This window comes from Artibeus jamaicensis, unplaced genomic scaffold, assembly GCF_021234435.1.
Source record: "Artibeus jamaicensis isolate MK-2021 breed Jamaican fruit bat unplaced genomic scaffold, CSHL_Jam_final contig_465, whole genome shotgun sequence".
Taxonomy (NCBI): Eukaryota; Metazoa; Chordata; class Mammalia; order Chiroptera; family Phyllostomidae; genus Artibeus; species Artibeus jamaicensis.
In genome coordinates this window covers 12,858,308-12,875,148 of record NW_026521843.1, presented here as the reverse complement: position 1 = coordinate 12,875,148, position 16,841 = coordinate 12,858,308, and the positions used below count along the sequence as shown (strand labels likewise).

Sequence of the window (16,841 nt, the reverse complement as noted above, 5' to 3'; positions counted from 1 at the left end):
CAAAGAATTATAAATGTATATATTTTACATACATATTATGTAAGGAGAAGCTACAGAAAGTTCAGATTCTTTTAGAAACCACATTTCTTTGTACCTAGTGATTTGGGCAGCAGATTCTTCACAAACTCCGCATGATCCCCCACATGCAGTATGCTGTAGACACTGGTGTTCATTAATTCCTCCTGATTGTAACCCAGGTAGCTGGTCACGTTCTCTGACACGAATACAATTCTCCCTTCACAGTTCACAACAAAGAAAAATCCGTCCAAAGCCTGCAACATGAAAATAAATAAATAAATAAATAAATAAACGCACATGTACATCTCTGTATTGAAAAAGAGATCAGAAGTATATGTCAAGTTAGAAAGAGGGAGGGGGGCTGAAGAGATTTTACACTGCATGCTCTCCTTTGACCAGTCAAGAGTTTTAAACAGACTGAATGTTAGTGTTTCAAGTAGGCATAAATGGATGTGTGAACCTTCTCCTCTGGAGAGAAATTTCATGGTACCAGATGTAAAGTGACTGGCCCATGCGTTCAGTCATAAACATCTCTCAACTGTAGGTTAAGACCTGCTTTCTACCCTTGAGGAACTTGTGGTTGAATGGGAGACAGACATACATGTAATAAAATACCTGTGACGAATGCAGTATCAGAGACGTACAGACTATTCCATGGGCACAAAGAAGGGTACCGAATTTGGGGTGAGGGGACAAAGAAAGGCTCCTTACAGACCCCTACCTTAGGTACAAAAAGAACAGTTGAGGAGGGGAAGACCAAAGAACATTCTAGGCAGAGGAGAGAGGGTGGCAGGGACTGGGGCCCCCTGCGCAGAGACAGAGCCAGGGGTCCCCAAATGGAGACGTGTGCACCCCGAGGGGAGCAGAGTATCCACCGGGCACTGGAGAAAGGACCTTTGTTTATACTGTAATCCAAACATAAGGAATAAATCAAGCTTAGCAAACTCAAGGACACCCTGGTACACCATTCAGTCCTGACAGTCACATATCACATACCACGGAATCGCCAAAGAAGACACAGAATACGGAGGTGGACAGTGGCACCTTACTTATTTACAATCTGTCCATTTACTGCAATATACTGCATTTTGCTTGCTACAGAATGTTTGTGAGCAATAAAAACAACACCTTTAAAAAGCAGAATATTTACAAATCTGTATAATAAGAGATAAATCATATAGGGGGTTTGCTGTTATCTGTGGCAAAATACTTTAAAAAGCAGTCTAACAATGTCAGTGGGCTATTCATTTTTCTTTTTAAAAGAGACAAGTGTCCCAATTTGCCGACCTTGTCTATGATGACAAGTGGTAATGACGATATGCTACCTAGCAGATATTTTCCAAATAATAACACACTTACTTTTGTCCCTTCAGGGTAAAGATGAAAATTTAACAATATATAAGAAGTAAACTGCCTTTTAAAAAGACATTTATGCTTATAGAGACAGCATGTAAAAACAGATGTTTTGAAATATTTCCATAGTTATGATTTTGTTGCTGGAAATGATGCAAATCACTTGTAAAACTTACCTTCCCTGTTTAAAACAACATTTAGAAACAGAACTTTTTATCTGCTCAAAAATCTTCCAATCAGAGTTTCGGTGGGCTTTAAACCCATTCTTTTTAATGTGAAAATCCATCTTTTGATTAGTTTTAGATCAAGGAGATGAAATTTCAGTAAAAACCTTTGCATAATCTGGGGACAAGATTTTTAAATGAGTAATGTGACTTAGTAAGCTCATCCAATGATATATTTTTTCAGTCCAACTATCTCATTTTTGTTAGGTGTCTTTTTCAACTAAGTTGATTATTTAAGCAAAGTGTTGAAATAAATTACTTAGAACTACATCTTCAAACCACTACATTCACAAGGTATTCAACCACAATTTTAAAAAAGTAACAAGATACAACCACACTGCTCTTATTAAAGTATTGCTAATATTGTCTTTAATAAGAACAACAAGAAATAAAACTATTTTTCTTCCACCTGACTACTGTAACTATGTCTCACTTAGCTCCTAAAAGGGAAGAGGGATTCCCAAAACCTCAGCACTAATAAATCCTTTGTTAAACTATTTTTTAAGCATGTTAGCTAAGATTTCATAGCAGGTGATATATATATTTATTTGCCTTGCAGTTTATGTGAAAATAGGGATAACTGAAATACAAATGTATCAATTAAAAAACAGACCTAAAAGTTCTTTAACATGTTCTGAGCTATTAACTGAATCCGTGTAAATACAACTTAATTTTTATCTTTGGTCTCTCGAAAGAGTTTAATAAAGAACAACTCGAGTATAACAAAGTATCACAGCTCAGAACAAAGAGCAGGACTGGCCCTGGATGACAGGCAAGTAAAACCAGGCTGCTTCGCGGTGAACCACTTCCAAGCACCACCACCCACCTCTCCAGCATTACCTTCTCCTCTTTTTAAATCTAGTATTCAAGGCGTCCTTCTCGATCCTCACTCTCTGGCTCCCTGGAGACCCTCTCTGCCCTCAAAGCCACAGCCAGTCTCTCCCTTGCTTCCTTCACTTCCCACGTGTGTCTCTGGAGATCTCTGGAAGTGACCTGTTGCCTGCAGAGGGGTGAGGAGAGGCTCCAACCTGCTCCTGGAATCAACTCTCCCCAGTTCGAAGACTGCCTGTGATGGGCTCAGGGCTGGTATGAGGAACCCCAGCACCAACAAGGCCCAGGGATTCGCCTGGCCTACCCAGTACAATTATATTTCAGACATTTATGAAATCCAAAGAACTTTACATTTTTCCTTCATTGCAGGCCTGGAGTCCCTGCAGTTTCCTGTTCCCACAGACTTACTGGGGCATCTCCAAGGTCTGCTCCCATTGACTGCAACCCACCTCACTGCCAGGCTAGAAAGTTATTCTAGTGACTGGCCTCTGGAATGTGCAGCTGTTTAGCCTTACGGGGAGCACAGAACTTCACCCAGGTCTCTGCTTGGCCTCCCTTCCGTGAACTTGTCATTTCCTCTGTGAAGTGTGGGGCATCATATTTCCTTTGAGCTTCCCCAGAAAAGACTGGCTTGGAAACAGGCCAACAAAGGCTCCACCGCGGTCAGAGAATTGTCCTGACCCTACTCTGAGATGCAGACAGGCTGTCTGTTGCTGAAAATGCCCATTTTTGTTTTAATTATAAATGAAATACATACTTGTAAACAATTTTAAAATATGTGAATGAAGTAGATAGTAGAAGATCTGCCAAAATCCCGGCCCCAAGAGATTGATAGCATTTCAGGGACTATTCTTTGAGACTATTTCTATGAACATACAAACCACCAACTGTTAAATTATGACTGATTAATATAATCTGCTACTACCGGTTCTTATTCTATGGGTTTCCCTCATATGTGGTACCTACACTAACTTCCAAGTGTCTCCCAGGAAGCAACCTTCCTGTGTCTCTAAGTCCTGGCAGCCGCTCCGACCCTGGGGAGGACAGCGCCCACCTGCCCGCCTGCCCGTCAGCACCACGGAACGGCCTGAGCCACTCTGCTCCCCAGCCAGGACTCCGCCCTTGGAGGGGGACCACTTTGGGTCTCGGAGCAGGGTTCCCATGGGGCCAACACTTCTCACGGGGCCCTGGCTTTCAATGCCTATAGAAGCTTCTCTGACCATCACCTCAGTGTCAGTTACCTGACAGAGTTCTGAGAATAAGACATGTCATTCTCAATACTTTTTTAGTCTCTGAAAGGAAAAAGACAAGTACATACAATTATAATACAGTGCAACAGAGAAATTCATCAAGGTTAAACACTAGAGTGGGGGGTCCCCAGACCAACCCCATCCCCCCGAACCCCACCCCTGGCAGACTGGCACTGGTTGTGGCCTGTTAGGACTGCTAGGAACTGGGCCACACAGCAGGAGGTGAGCAGAGCTCCCCCACCTTGTCCCCTCCCCCTATGTCCTTAATTGTCTTGGACAAAATTGGTCCCTGGTGACAAAAAGGTTGGGGACCACAGCACTAGAGCAAAATAGCCAGAGTGGGTCAAGGGAAGCTTTTCATTGGTGACGTTTCCTAAGAGGAGGCCACACAACACCTGAGTCAAAGCTTGGAGGGCACAGAGCAGCAACTCAGGTGATTTAAAGATTTCATTTATTTATTTTTAGAGGGGAAGAAAGAGAGAATGAGGGAGAGAAACATCAATGTGTGGTTGCCTCTCATGCACCCCCTTCTGGGGGATCTGGCCTGCAAGCCAGGCATGTGCCCTGACTGGGAATCAAACCAGTGACCCTTTGGTTTGCAGGCTGGCACTCAGTCCACTGAGCCATACCAGTCAGGGCTTAAAGGCACTGTTTTTAAGCAGGAGAGTAACACATCTACTTTTACAAAGATCTTTCTAGCAGTGGGTGTGGCATGGAGACTGGCAGCAAGGACACTGGTTGTGATACTATTGTGATCCCCTGGTTCCAGTGAAAGCCTGAATTAAGGCAATGGCGGTGGAAGTGACAGACAAGAATTTGACAGAGGCAGAACGAACAGCACGTGGTCACTTACAGCACCTGTGGGAACAAGCATTTGGGGTAATTCTTCATTAATGACTTTACATTACATCTAAAGGTAGATAAGTGCCTTTCCTGAGAAAGGAAATTGGGGGCGGGGGAGGGAGGACTAGTTTTTAAATTTTTGACTTTTTCTTTTTTTTTTAAAGAAAAGGTAATGGGAAGGATTATATTAGAAATGTTGTACTGGGAGACTTCCAGCCAAAATGGAGGTGTAGGTAGGTACACGTTGCCTCCTCTCATAACTAAAAGAAGGACAACAACAAATTTAAAAACAAAAAACAACCAGAACTGCCAGAAAAATCAAACTGTATAGAAGTCTGACAACCAAGAAGTTAAAGACGAAACATTCATCCAGACCAGTAGGAGGGGCAGAGATGGGCAACTGGGCAGAGAGGACACACAGCAAGGTAGGGGCTGGAAGACGTGGTGGGTGAGGCAGTGGCTGGCTGGGCAGGTGGTCCCACATTTGCGTATGGATAAACTGGGAGGAACAAATGGGTCGTGAGACCGACCACGAAACCCAGGGTTCCAGTGTGGGAAAAGAAAGCTCCAAAACCTCTGGCTGTAAAAATCTGTGGGGGTTGCAGTGGCAGGAGAAACTCCCAGTCTCACAGGAGATTCCATTGGAGAGACCCACAGAATTCTAGAATGTACACAAACCCACCCACCCAGGAATCAGCACCAGCAGGGCCCAACTTGCTTGTGGACAGCAGAGGAAGTGACTGAAAGCCAGCCAAGAGCCAAGCAAGCAGCATTGTTCCTTCTTGGACTCCTCCCCCCCACATAGCGTCAGAACACAGCCTCATCCTGGAGACAATAGGGCTGCTGAGACAAAGAAATAGGGCCCAAATGAAAGAACAGATCAAAGCTTCAGAAAAAAATACAACTAAGTGATGAAGAGATCGCTAACCTATCAGATGCACAGTTCAAAACACTGGTAATCAGGATGCTCACAGAATTGGTTGAATATAGTTGCAAACTAGATGAAAAAATGAAAGTTATGCTAAATAAAATAAGGAAAATGTACAGAGAATTAACAGTGACAGGAAGGAAATCAGGTCTCTGAAAACAATGATTTGGAGCAGAAGGAAGAAGTAAACATTCAACCAGAACAGAATGAAGAAATAATTTTAAAAAAATGAGGAGAGGCTTAGGAACCTCCAGTACAACTTTAAACATTCCAACATCTAAATGATAGGGGTACCAGAAGGAGAAGAGGAACAGCAAGAAATAGAAAATTTATTTGAAAACATAATGAAGGAGAACTTCCCCAATCTGACAAAGGAAATAGACTTCCAGGAAGTCCAGGAAGCTCAGAGAGTCCCAAACAAGTTGGACCAAGGAAGCGTACACCAAGGCACATCATAATTACATTAGCCAAGATGAAAGATAAGGAGAGAATCTTAAAAGCAGCAAGAGAAAAAGAGAGAGTTACCTACAAAGGAGTTCCCATAAGACTGTCAGCTGATTTCTCAAAAGAAACCTTGCAGGCAAGAAAGGGCTGGAAATAAGGATTCCAAGTAATGAAAGGCAAGGACCTATATCCAAGATTACTCTACCTAGCAAAGCTAACATTTAGAATTCGAGGGCAGATAAAGTGCCTCTCAGATAAGGTAAAGTTAAATGAGTTCATCATCACCAACCCCTTAATATATGAAATGTTAAAAGAACTTATCTAAAAGATAACAAATATGAATAGTAAAATAACAAACTCACAACTATCAATAATTAAACCTAAAGAAATAAAACACACTAAGCAAACAATTACAACAGGAACAGAAGCACAAAAATGGAGATCACATGGAGGGTTATCAGTGGGGAGGAGGTGGAGGGAGAATGGGGGAAAAGGTACAGGGAATAAGAAGCATAAATGGTAGGTACAAAATAGACAAGGGGAGGTTAAGAATAGTATGGGAAATGGAGACGCTAAAGAACTTACAGGTACAACCTATGGACATGAACTAAGGTAGAGGAATGCTGGTGGGAGGTGGGGTACAGGGAGGAGGACAATAAAGGGGAAAAATGGGACAACTGTAATAGCATAATGAATGAAATATACTTAAAAAAAGAAATGTCATATTTGAAATGACTGAGGACATTCAGATAAAGATGTTCAAAAGGCAGCAGGGATATAAAGAGAGGGAAGCTCTGAAGAAAGATCGCTGTGATTTAAAGGTACATATAGTATCATGTGCTGTTTTGTTTATTTGTTTTTAACTACTATCAATCCTTTCCCCTTCTACAGAATGTCTGGTTTCCTTTGGGGAGTTACTTCTTCCCTATTAAATAAAATATCATGGGGTTATTAATTAGGCCACTGGGAGACTTTCTCCCTAACCGTGAACCTTGAAGAGAACGACAGAAAGACTGCATGGCTGTAAATTCATTCTGGCAGAAGAGTACTGCCCAAATGGGTGTTTCGAAGAGACCAATAGTATAGTTTCTGCTTTCTAATCCCCTTAAGACACTTTGTCTTCATCCTATTTCCAAGTATGGTTCTGTGATATCCAAATAGCACCCCAAAAGATTCATAACTATTTAATTTAATCAGAATTGGTGTCTGTTGCTTGAAATTCAGAGAATCCTAATTAATATTTTATACACACACAAACCTACACACATATCATATGGACATAGACAGATATGTAGATAAAACTGCTCAGGAAATGTGCAGAGAATTAAAACATAAAAAATCAAAAAGAAGAGTCAAGGCCAGAACCCTGGGGGATGCTAATGTAGGAGGAAGGCAAAGACAGAGACATGTGAGAAAGAGACAGTTCTACCAAAGACACCATGGGAAGAGTTTAAGGAATTGGGAGCAGGGGTCGACAGTGTCAAGGGCTACACAGCAAGGTAGGGAATGGTACAAAGTGAGGAAATGAGGCCGATACACATGACAAAAATGGACTTTTTCTTGGGGAGCAGTGGGAAATAAGCACCAGAGCCAGATAACGCAGAGCTCTCTCTGACAAGGAGGAAACAGAATTTAGAAGCAAAGACCATTGGAAAGTGAAAAGCTTAAAAAAAAATGGCTGTACTGATGAGTACTTACCATGGGCCAAGTAACAAGTATTTGTTGAATAATAAACTCTAACACCGCTGTTTCTTTAAATGTGGGGAAATTACCTCCAATGCCTCCACTCTTAATTCATGCTATCTCTACTTTATGTTTTAAAAAGATGTGGGGGAAGACAAGTTGGTGAGGATTTCTCATATTATGGTGGGTATCTATCTGGTCACGTTTTGGATGTGCAGGGCTCCTTTCTGAGCAAGCCCCTCTAGACTAATACTGTGAAGTAGAACTTTCTGCAGCACTGGGAATGTTCTGTATCTGCATTGTCCAGTGCAGTTGCCACTAACCACATGTAGATACTGAACATTTTCATGTGGCTGGTGAGAATGAAGCATTGAATTTTTTACGTTGCTTAACCTGAACAGCCACGCGCGGCTAATGCCCATCTCACTGAACAAACAGTGCAGCACGGACTGCAGCCTGGATGACCCAGCGGCCAATCTCACGGCAGCTCTTCTCCCACCTCTTCTCGGCTGCCCTGGATTAGACTCCGTGACGTGTGAGGTAAGACAGGGTTGTAGCATACAGAAGAGGGATACAAAGGGCCGTCCATGAAGGTAACCTTTTCAAAAAATTGAATTTATTGGGGTGACACCGGTTCACAAAACCATGAAGGATTCAAGTGTGCAACTCAACGAAACAGTTGACTTGTACACTGCATCGTGTGCTTGCTGCCCCAGTGAAGTCTCTTTCCATCCCTATTTCCCCCACTCCTTCGCCCACCTCCACTCAGTCTCACCCCCTCTCCCTCTGGCTGTCACCAACTGTTGTCTGTGTCTGTGGCTTATGGATATGCTTTTTGGCTAATCCCCTCACCTTATTTCATCCAGCTCCCCCTCCCCTGCCCCTCTGACAGCTGTCAGTCTATTCCATGTGTCCAAGCCTCTGTTTCTATTTGCTTAATTAGTTATTTTAACTTTGAAGGCAGTAAAAGTTAGTAATTCTAAAGTCTCTATGGCTCATAAATAAAAAATATTATTTGCTCCTTGGATTCAAGAACCTACATTTCTATTCTGAGTCTTTGAAGTTTCTAATTTAATGTATTTTTTCCACATGTAAAAGTGCTTGCCCAATGACATTTCATCCACGTGTGATGTTGTGTTCTAGTTTTCCTTTGATTCGTAGTGGTTTTCCGGGTAATAGTTTCATCAACTAAAAAGAATCTAACTTTGTCCTCTTATAGTTCTGAGTGGATGTTTTGCTGTCACCTCTGTTCATGTTAAAGTGCTAATGGACTTTTCTCAGGCAGCAATAACAAACATTTACATAAATTAAAGCAGCAGGCAACAGCACACCCTGTCTTTGCTTGTGCTGTGTTCGGTCTGCGGACAATCTATTTGCTCTCCTTGTTGATTTCTGTGGTTTCTGAAAAACGTGTAGAACTAGAATTGAAATGATTACCATTTTCCTACAGGAACTCCAGAAACCTCAAGGCCCTCTACACCTTATATTTATTCATGATCTCAAATGACATTTTATACAGAAAATAAATTTAATAAATGTTTAATGAGTTGAAAGGAGATAGAAGGTTCTGAGGCCGGTTTTAAACTCCGGGCACTAAGAAGGCAAGCAGAACTCCCGCAGAAACACAAGAAGGTATGAAAAGACCTGTGTGCTAACACCCTTCAGAGTAGCAGAGATGAGCAGTTACCTCTAGGACAGATCGGGTCTCCAGGAAAGTCTCAAGTGTAACCAAACAGTGGGATGGTGACAGGGGACAGACAAGCAGGGGGAAAAGAGGGGGCAGAAGAGGGAAATGAGCCAAAAGTACTTTTCTTTCCTTAACTTATTTTCCTCTAACAGCTTATATTAAAATTTTCAAAATCCAGCAAAGCCGAAGGAATTTTGTAGTGAACGTCTATTCACCACCCTCACTGCCATTACCATTTTCACTGTACTCGTCACAACATGGTTTCCAAATGCAGCCGTGTGCATGCAATCAATTTAATGGCTTGTGAAAAGAACATAATAAAAAAATCACAGTCCCCCACACGCGCAGCTCCCCCCCTCCCAGTTATTTGTGTATTCACACACTGGCTCAGAGAGAAGTTTCTATCCAGTTTCAACAGCCACTGTCTTTTCTGTTTTACAATTCTAAAAAAATATGTGCTCGTACCCCTAATAGAAACCATTAAAACAAATAGTCTACAGTAATAAAGTACTTGTACAATGTGGGGGGGAAATAAAGAATTTAGATTTTGAGGGAGAGGTTGCTCACAGGAGGTCACGTGTGTGTTGAGCAGCCTGTTAAGGGCACAGAAACAGAGTATGGGCGGAGGACAAAGTGAGGGCTGCATATCTGACTGTCATCTCTGCAGAGATGAAAGGTGAAACGAGGATAATACATGGGGTTTCTGGAACCAGAAAGCAAGGACTGACTTTGAGAATGTTCTCACATCAGCAGTATTGGTAGAAGGAATCAAGGTTAAAACAAAGACACAGAAGTAGTTAGGGTAATAGGAAATAATATATAAAGAAGTTAGGAAATTAAGAAACCCATACAAGTTTGTTAGAAAAACTTCGCCAGAAAGAAGGGCCTTGAGGTAGGAAAGAAAAATCTACCATATATCTACATCTTATCTATATGTCTACTTTATATATAAAATAGAAATACATGTATATGAAGACATATATGTATATGATCAACATATATAATAAAATTAGGGCTAGAGAAAGAAGAGCATATACTGTGGGGACTGTCTGTGTACCCACGCACATATGTGGTTTTAAACACTCATGTATGAGACCGAACATTTCAGGAGATGGTCCTGCTTGGAATCAAATCATCTGTGTGGAGAATAGGGTGAAAATCATATAGCAATTACAAAGTAATTCCCATTTAAAAGTTCTTTAAAAAGTTCAATAGAGGTTGGTAAAATAGCACATTCTCTCATATTTTCATAAACAATCAAGAAATTTTTAGTAAGAAAACTCTTCTGGAAAACGCCTGCTACAATTAGTGAGGCATCCCTTATTTGACGAGGAAATTCTAAAGTGACATACAGATCGCTCCAGATAGCTAAATAATCCTTTTAGTTTCCCTGGTCCTAACCACCACAAAAATAAATGGCAAAGCCGGTCAGTAGGTTTCAGTTTTCCCTCTATTTAGAATGCCTTCATGAAAGTTTCTTATGATCGTTACTTACATTTAATTCTGAAATAGTAACAACTGTCAAAATAGTTTCCAAAACAAAATAAGTATTAAAGTTCTTTAAAACTCTATTTTGTTCTATAATTTACTAGTTGCATATAAGACACAAAAGAAAAAAAACCAAACTGGCCAGAACAAAGACTCCAGAGCCTTATGGAGCCAATGGGGACAGTTACCTCCAGCAGAAGAGGCCCCAGGGACTCCTTTTCTATCACACCTTGACTGCTCGATGAGATGTCTGACTTCTGCACTTCGTCATCAGTCGTGGATTTCTCTGTAATGAAGGACCAGAAGTCACACATTCGAAAGGGGCTCATTCCCTTAAAGGCAAGTGTAAGAAGACCTAAACTCACCTAATTTCAGATTCGAATAACATATTTATTATCAAGGGAATTTTACATTTAGTTTTAATTATACTCATTTTATAGAAGATAAAATGGAGGGTCACAAAGGTTAAGAAATGTGGTCCAAATAATGTAAATAAGTAATGGCAGTAGGAGGATTTGAATTCTGACCTCCCAAGTTCAGTGTTCCAATAGTGAGAAAAATGATACAACTATGTAGCCTTTCTAAAGTCTACAACAAACATTTGTAAGAAATGGATAAATTATAATTGAATGATTATTTTTTCTTTTATGATTTGACCAACTGCCACTAAAGAGAAAGTGAAGATGGGATTTTTCATTCTGTGAGCCTTCAGGAACAGCTAACCTTTCACATTCATGTCATGATGATCTGATTGATAAAACTGTAACCATTAAAGTGATTTGAAATTCTTTTGTGTGATGATGTCGAAAAACCCATCCATCATCATCAAGCAGGATCATACTTCAATAAAAGTTTCCAATCTGTCAGATGAGTTAGTTCACCGAAAACCAAATATGGTATTTTGAGTATAGAGATTCATTTTTTTAATTAAAAAAAATGAAATATTTTACATATTCCAAAAATACAGAAAATGATGGAGCACTCATTCACAGAGCCATGGTCCAATGTTCACAGACACCACTGTTATCTGCTTCAGGTCTTTGCTCTTTAAACAGACACAGTGCTGCAGAAAGAGTGAAAGTGCCGCCGTTCCTGCTCTGTGCTTTGTCAGAAGTAAGCAGTAGCCTGAGATCACGATCATTTCTAAGCATGTTTCTATACTTAAACTACATTGGTATGATTGTTTTGTGGGTGCAAAGTAGTCTCTCATTGTGGTTTTGATTTGCATTTCTCTGATGGCTAGTGATGTTGAGCCTGCTTTTCATGTCATTATTGGTTGTCCATATGTCTTTTTGGAACAATGTCTATTTGTCCATTTTTAATTGGGTTATTTATTTGTTGTTTTCAATGTTTTACTCTACAGCATCTTGTTCTAACTTCATGGATGAAATATCTCCCTTTTGTCTCAAAGGGGCTGTTGGGTTGTTTTCAGTTTTCTTCTGCTCCCTGTGTCATCTCTGCTTCCTCTGAGTCACTTCTTTTTGTTTGCTTGCTTTGATTTGTTCTCTTTTATATTCCTGGCATTCCTCAAATATTTGGATTTTTATTCACCTTAAAGAGTGAGGAACTAAAGTGCTCATGGGCAGCTGTGTGAAGTGGGGGGCAAAGCGAGGAGCTGGTTTTTTTCATGGGGGATCGACCCCAACTGCCAGTGAACTGTGTCCGTCCCTCTGGAGCCCTCGATTTCCCCCGACAAACCCTCCCTCCGCAGACCGAGGGACCACGGGCCAGGCCGTAGGGTTCTGAGATGGCCAGACAGGGAGGGGCCGCACACCGCTCACTGGCTCCCCCTGCTGCAGGCTCACGCCAGGACTTTCTCCTGTCTGCTAAATGGACTGGCGCGAACTAGCCATTTTCCAGCTTCTAATATCTGAAAATTATATCACTTTAATCATTTTATACATTTGTTTACAGTCTTTTCACAGTGCTTCTACTAATCTGAAGTTCTTTGGGGTCTAGTCCTTCTGTTTGTTATTTGCACTCTTACCATATATTATTTCCTCATACGCTGTATACATTTTTAGTGCACAACTGCCCTCAGAGGCACTTTTCTTTGGCAATCCCGTGGGGCCAGCTGTGGGAGTGTTTCTCCAAAGTGCTTTGCTTTTGCTCTGGTAGGCAGCCCAGAGGCTTTGTGGGGTGGGGGTCCCCAGCATATGGATATGGATGGTATAAATACAAATCATAAAAATACATCAGGGTATTTCTATTCAGAGCCCAGAGACAAGCTTACTATTCAGGCGGAAGGCCTTTCCACTGCGGAGCTGCTCTCTCACCACCACGGCAGCGCCTCAGGCCCAACCCTGCAGCCTGTGCTTCCTGGCGCTGCGCCCACGATCCTGGGTTCCAAACCTCCCAAGGCAACCAGTTTTCCAGTTAACTTAGTAAGCCGCTTTCTTATAACAAGAAGGCTCTCAGATTTAATTTCTAAAATACAGAGCATCTAAACAAAAATGTTTATTTAATAAAATTATGAAGTTCAATGTAATTTCTTAATAAAAAAATAAAATCACACACTGTCAGCATCTTTAATAACAGCACTAAGCCACGGTTTCCCCTTACCTTGTTCCATTCTCTTCATTAGCTGTATCTGATCGACTGTCTTCTTCAAAATCTTGCATTTGTCTGGTTTTACGCTCAAGCTGTCGATGTCACTGATGTTTGCAGACAGTAACTCAGCCAGCTCCTCCAAGTACTTATTTTCTTGTTCCCTGCGTCTCTTTTCAGTGCTGTTTCACAAAGAAAATTCAGTCAGTGTACATTTCTACCACTACATTTCCTTCTCTGATCAAGTGTTTAATGTTTACACATTTAGAGAGATCCCTATGTTCATCCGAGATACAGAAGCAGATTTAGAAAATTTAAATTCACATCTAAAACACAGAGACTACAAGTACCAAACACCAAAGGTGAAAAAAACAACTGTGGCTGAAACACATAAGAACACGCCTGCCATCGTGGAAGTACTTCCTCAGGGATGAACACACACTGACTACTTTAACAACGAATGAATATGGACACTAAAAGAAGCTAACAGTATGCATGCTATTTGCATTTGGAATTATTTTACCTTCTAAATAATAGCTCCTTGAAATAAGAAATCTGAATTTTCAAATAACTTTGTTCTAAGTTAAGCAGGGCAGACTATACTAGAGTTCAAATAAATTATAATTAGAAATCTGATAAACACTTGAGTCTTATAATGAACAGACTATAGCTGTCTTCATCAAAAAGAAAAAAGTACCCGTCCAAAAAGTAAAATAAAAGGAGTAATAAATCAATAATTAGAAACCAAAGTATAGAGAATAGTATCTTTAGCATACAACCTTGTTTGAAAAAAATACAAAATATCATCTACTTATAAGTTCTCATAAATATAATAAAATCAAATTCTATCTTAAAACAAAATAACGAGAACAAAGGATAACCGTGTGAACAGCAGCACTTTCCATTCACTCTAATGTGTTGAATGAACAGTGTTTCATTTTTGGTTCCCCGGTCTTTGCCCCGGGCTTACTTAGCCAAGTCATCAGGCAACTTGCTTTATGCAACACATACAAAGACGGTGAAGTATTACTTTGAAATGAAACTGTCTATGATCAAATTAACATAATAAGAAAGACCAGTTACAAGTAACTATTTTCTAAGCATCAAAATTATCTGGCTGCATTTAAAAGTAGTAGAAAAAAGAGGTGAAAGAGGAAAATCAGTTGCTAAAAAGCTCATAACTGGCAACAATTAAAACACCATTTACTTTTCTTAATTAAAAAAAGACCACAAAAGTGACAGCATTTGTGTAACAACGCAGTAAGCTGAAAAGAACCAAGTCAAATAATCAAATGTATTTACCCACATGAACAAAATACTACTAAATGGTACATATCCCAAAACAAAACCAAATTATAAAACTGTAACAATAACATATTCTGTCTTTATCTTTTTTATCTTACATTATTAAGGAATTAGTCCCATTTAACGTAGTAAAACGCTTACAACTTTCATAGCTAATACATGTAGCAAGATTTGACAAATTTGACACCAAGGCACTGAAACCTGAGCATGAAGAAAACGAGGAACATCTGATATACACAGGCTTTAGAGAACTCCAGCTGTGCATTGCTTTCTGTGGTAGAGAAACTAGTTGCTACTAGACTTATTTAGTATATTCAGTCTATTGTCTCATGTGTTTAAATCTATGGGCCCAGACTTCAACGTAAATAAATTGGATTCTTTGGTGGGGCCCCACTCTGTTTTTCACTTTACTTTTGTGTAAAGCCGAAGTGCTTGACACCACTGTAGAGGAATAAAAATGACAGAATGGGAAAAATAGGCAGAATAGGCAGAGAGGTGACAGAGAAAGCAAGAAGCTAAAAGTAATGAAATGGTGAAATATCTACAAAATGACTTGAAAATGAGACTAGGAAAATCACCACGAAGTGAAGTAATGAATAAGCAAGAACAGAAAATGAGAGTAGATATATTGAAATGAAGTCAGAGCTGAAGAAAGAGTGGAGATGACGAAAAACTGCCACCTGGCTAGAAAGGAAGGCTCTCTCGAGTCCTCGGCCCACCTCCACTCCTCTCGCTAACCCTGTTTCCACTGGTGCTGCGCACATGCTAGTGAGTGCTGCTGCGAGTTCACTTCTCGTGGATCTTTTTCTCCATTCGCCACTTTTTTCAACAAATGCTCCTATGCTTATTATGTGCCAGATAACTATGTACTATAAGACATCCTGAGGATCCAGGAGTAAGTTAGACTTAGCCTCCAATTAGCTGGAAAACAGAAAAGGGGCCATTATCACACCACGGTGACAAGATTATAACACCAGAGAAAGGCACAGAGATGGCTTCTAGACCTAGAAGGGAGATGTCTAAACCTAGGGGTAGGGAAAGGTTGGTTCCCTGAAAGGAAAAACAACAACAACAGCTCTTTCAAAGGCATGAAGTGAGAGTGAAAATATCAAGATAAAGAACCTACAAGTAGTTTAATATGGCTGAACTCTAGATATAAGAAACAAAAGGGCAAGAGGTCCTGGCAACCTCACGAGGGCTCTTTTATACCATGATAAAGAGCAGGATATATGACTTAAAGGTCCAAGTTCAAACTTCCTCTGTCGTTTACTAGCTATGTAACCCTGGACAAGACACTTAACAACTCCTCTAAGTTTCAGTTTCCTTATTTGTAAAACAGGGATAATAACACGAATTATCTCCTAGGGTTTTGTGAGGATTTATATAAAAATAAAAATAAAAATAAAAATAAAAATAAAAATAAAAATAAAAATAAAAATAAAAATAAAAATAAAAATAAAATAAAAATAAAAATAAAAAATGTGTGTGTGTATAAAATGCTTGGTAGAGTTCCTAGCATATACTATTAGCTCAGTCAATATTATCTATTATCATCACTTTATGATTATTTATTTTCAGGGCAAGGGGGAGCCCAGAAAAGTTTAAGAATGAGTGGCACGGCCAGATTGGTAAACTTCTTGAAGACAGAAAACATGTCTCACACTTCACTTACATCCGTATAATACCAAGCACATGGTGCTGGATGAGAAGGAGGCATTTTTAATAAGCACTGTTGAGTTGAATTGGAAATGTTAAACAAGCATAAGGCACAGCTACACACCATTTTAAGATTAGCATTTTAATTCTCATTCTCCTGGAACAGTTGAGGAATGGAGAAGACAGCAAACAATTACTGAGAAACACTCCTGTCCGGGGCCATTGTACACAGGCTGACAATACCCTGAGGTTTAACATATGCTCTTTATGATTAATAAGTTCACAATCTGTTTTGGGAGAGAGAATAAAATTTAAAAAACAAAAACCCGCAAACCACCATTTCAAGGTGTTTCATGCACAAACTTAACCAGTTTCAAAATCTCAAAATTTTAGTTGACCATATCAAAAATATCACTTTTTAAAAACTGAAGCCCATACTTATAAATCTGAAAAAGCTCATGTTTTCAAGTATTTCGAAAGCAGACATGCAAAGATATCTGTAAGACATTTGGCAAGAGAAAAAGTATATAAATTTTGATATTTGTAATGCAATTATAAACACACAAAAGTCAAAGAGGATCTAC

The 16,841-nt window shown here is 40.0% G+C and overlaps 1 protein-coding gene across 7 annotated transcripts in view; it reads right to left on the bottom strand.

Moving 5' to 3' along the window:
- Positions 1-16,841, bottom strand: part of NCOA1 (nuclear receptor coactivator 1) — a 212,313-nt gene that overhangs the window by 63,342 nt on the left and 132,130 nt on the right. For all 7 annotated transcript variants that reach the window (XM_037146740.2, XM_037146739.2, XM_037146742.2 and 4 more), the window contains 3 exons: positions 13,312-13,478; positions 10,938-11,035; positions 95-272 (listed from right to left, as the gene is read on the bottom strand). In XM_037146740.2, coding sequence (XP_037002635.2) covers positions 95-272; positions 10,938-11,035; positions 13,312-13,478 — 443 coding nt within the window. The remainder of the gene's footprint in view (positions 1-94; positions 273-10,937; positions 11,036-13,311; positions 13,479-16,841) is intronic.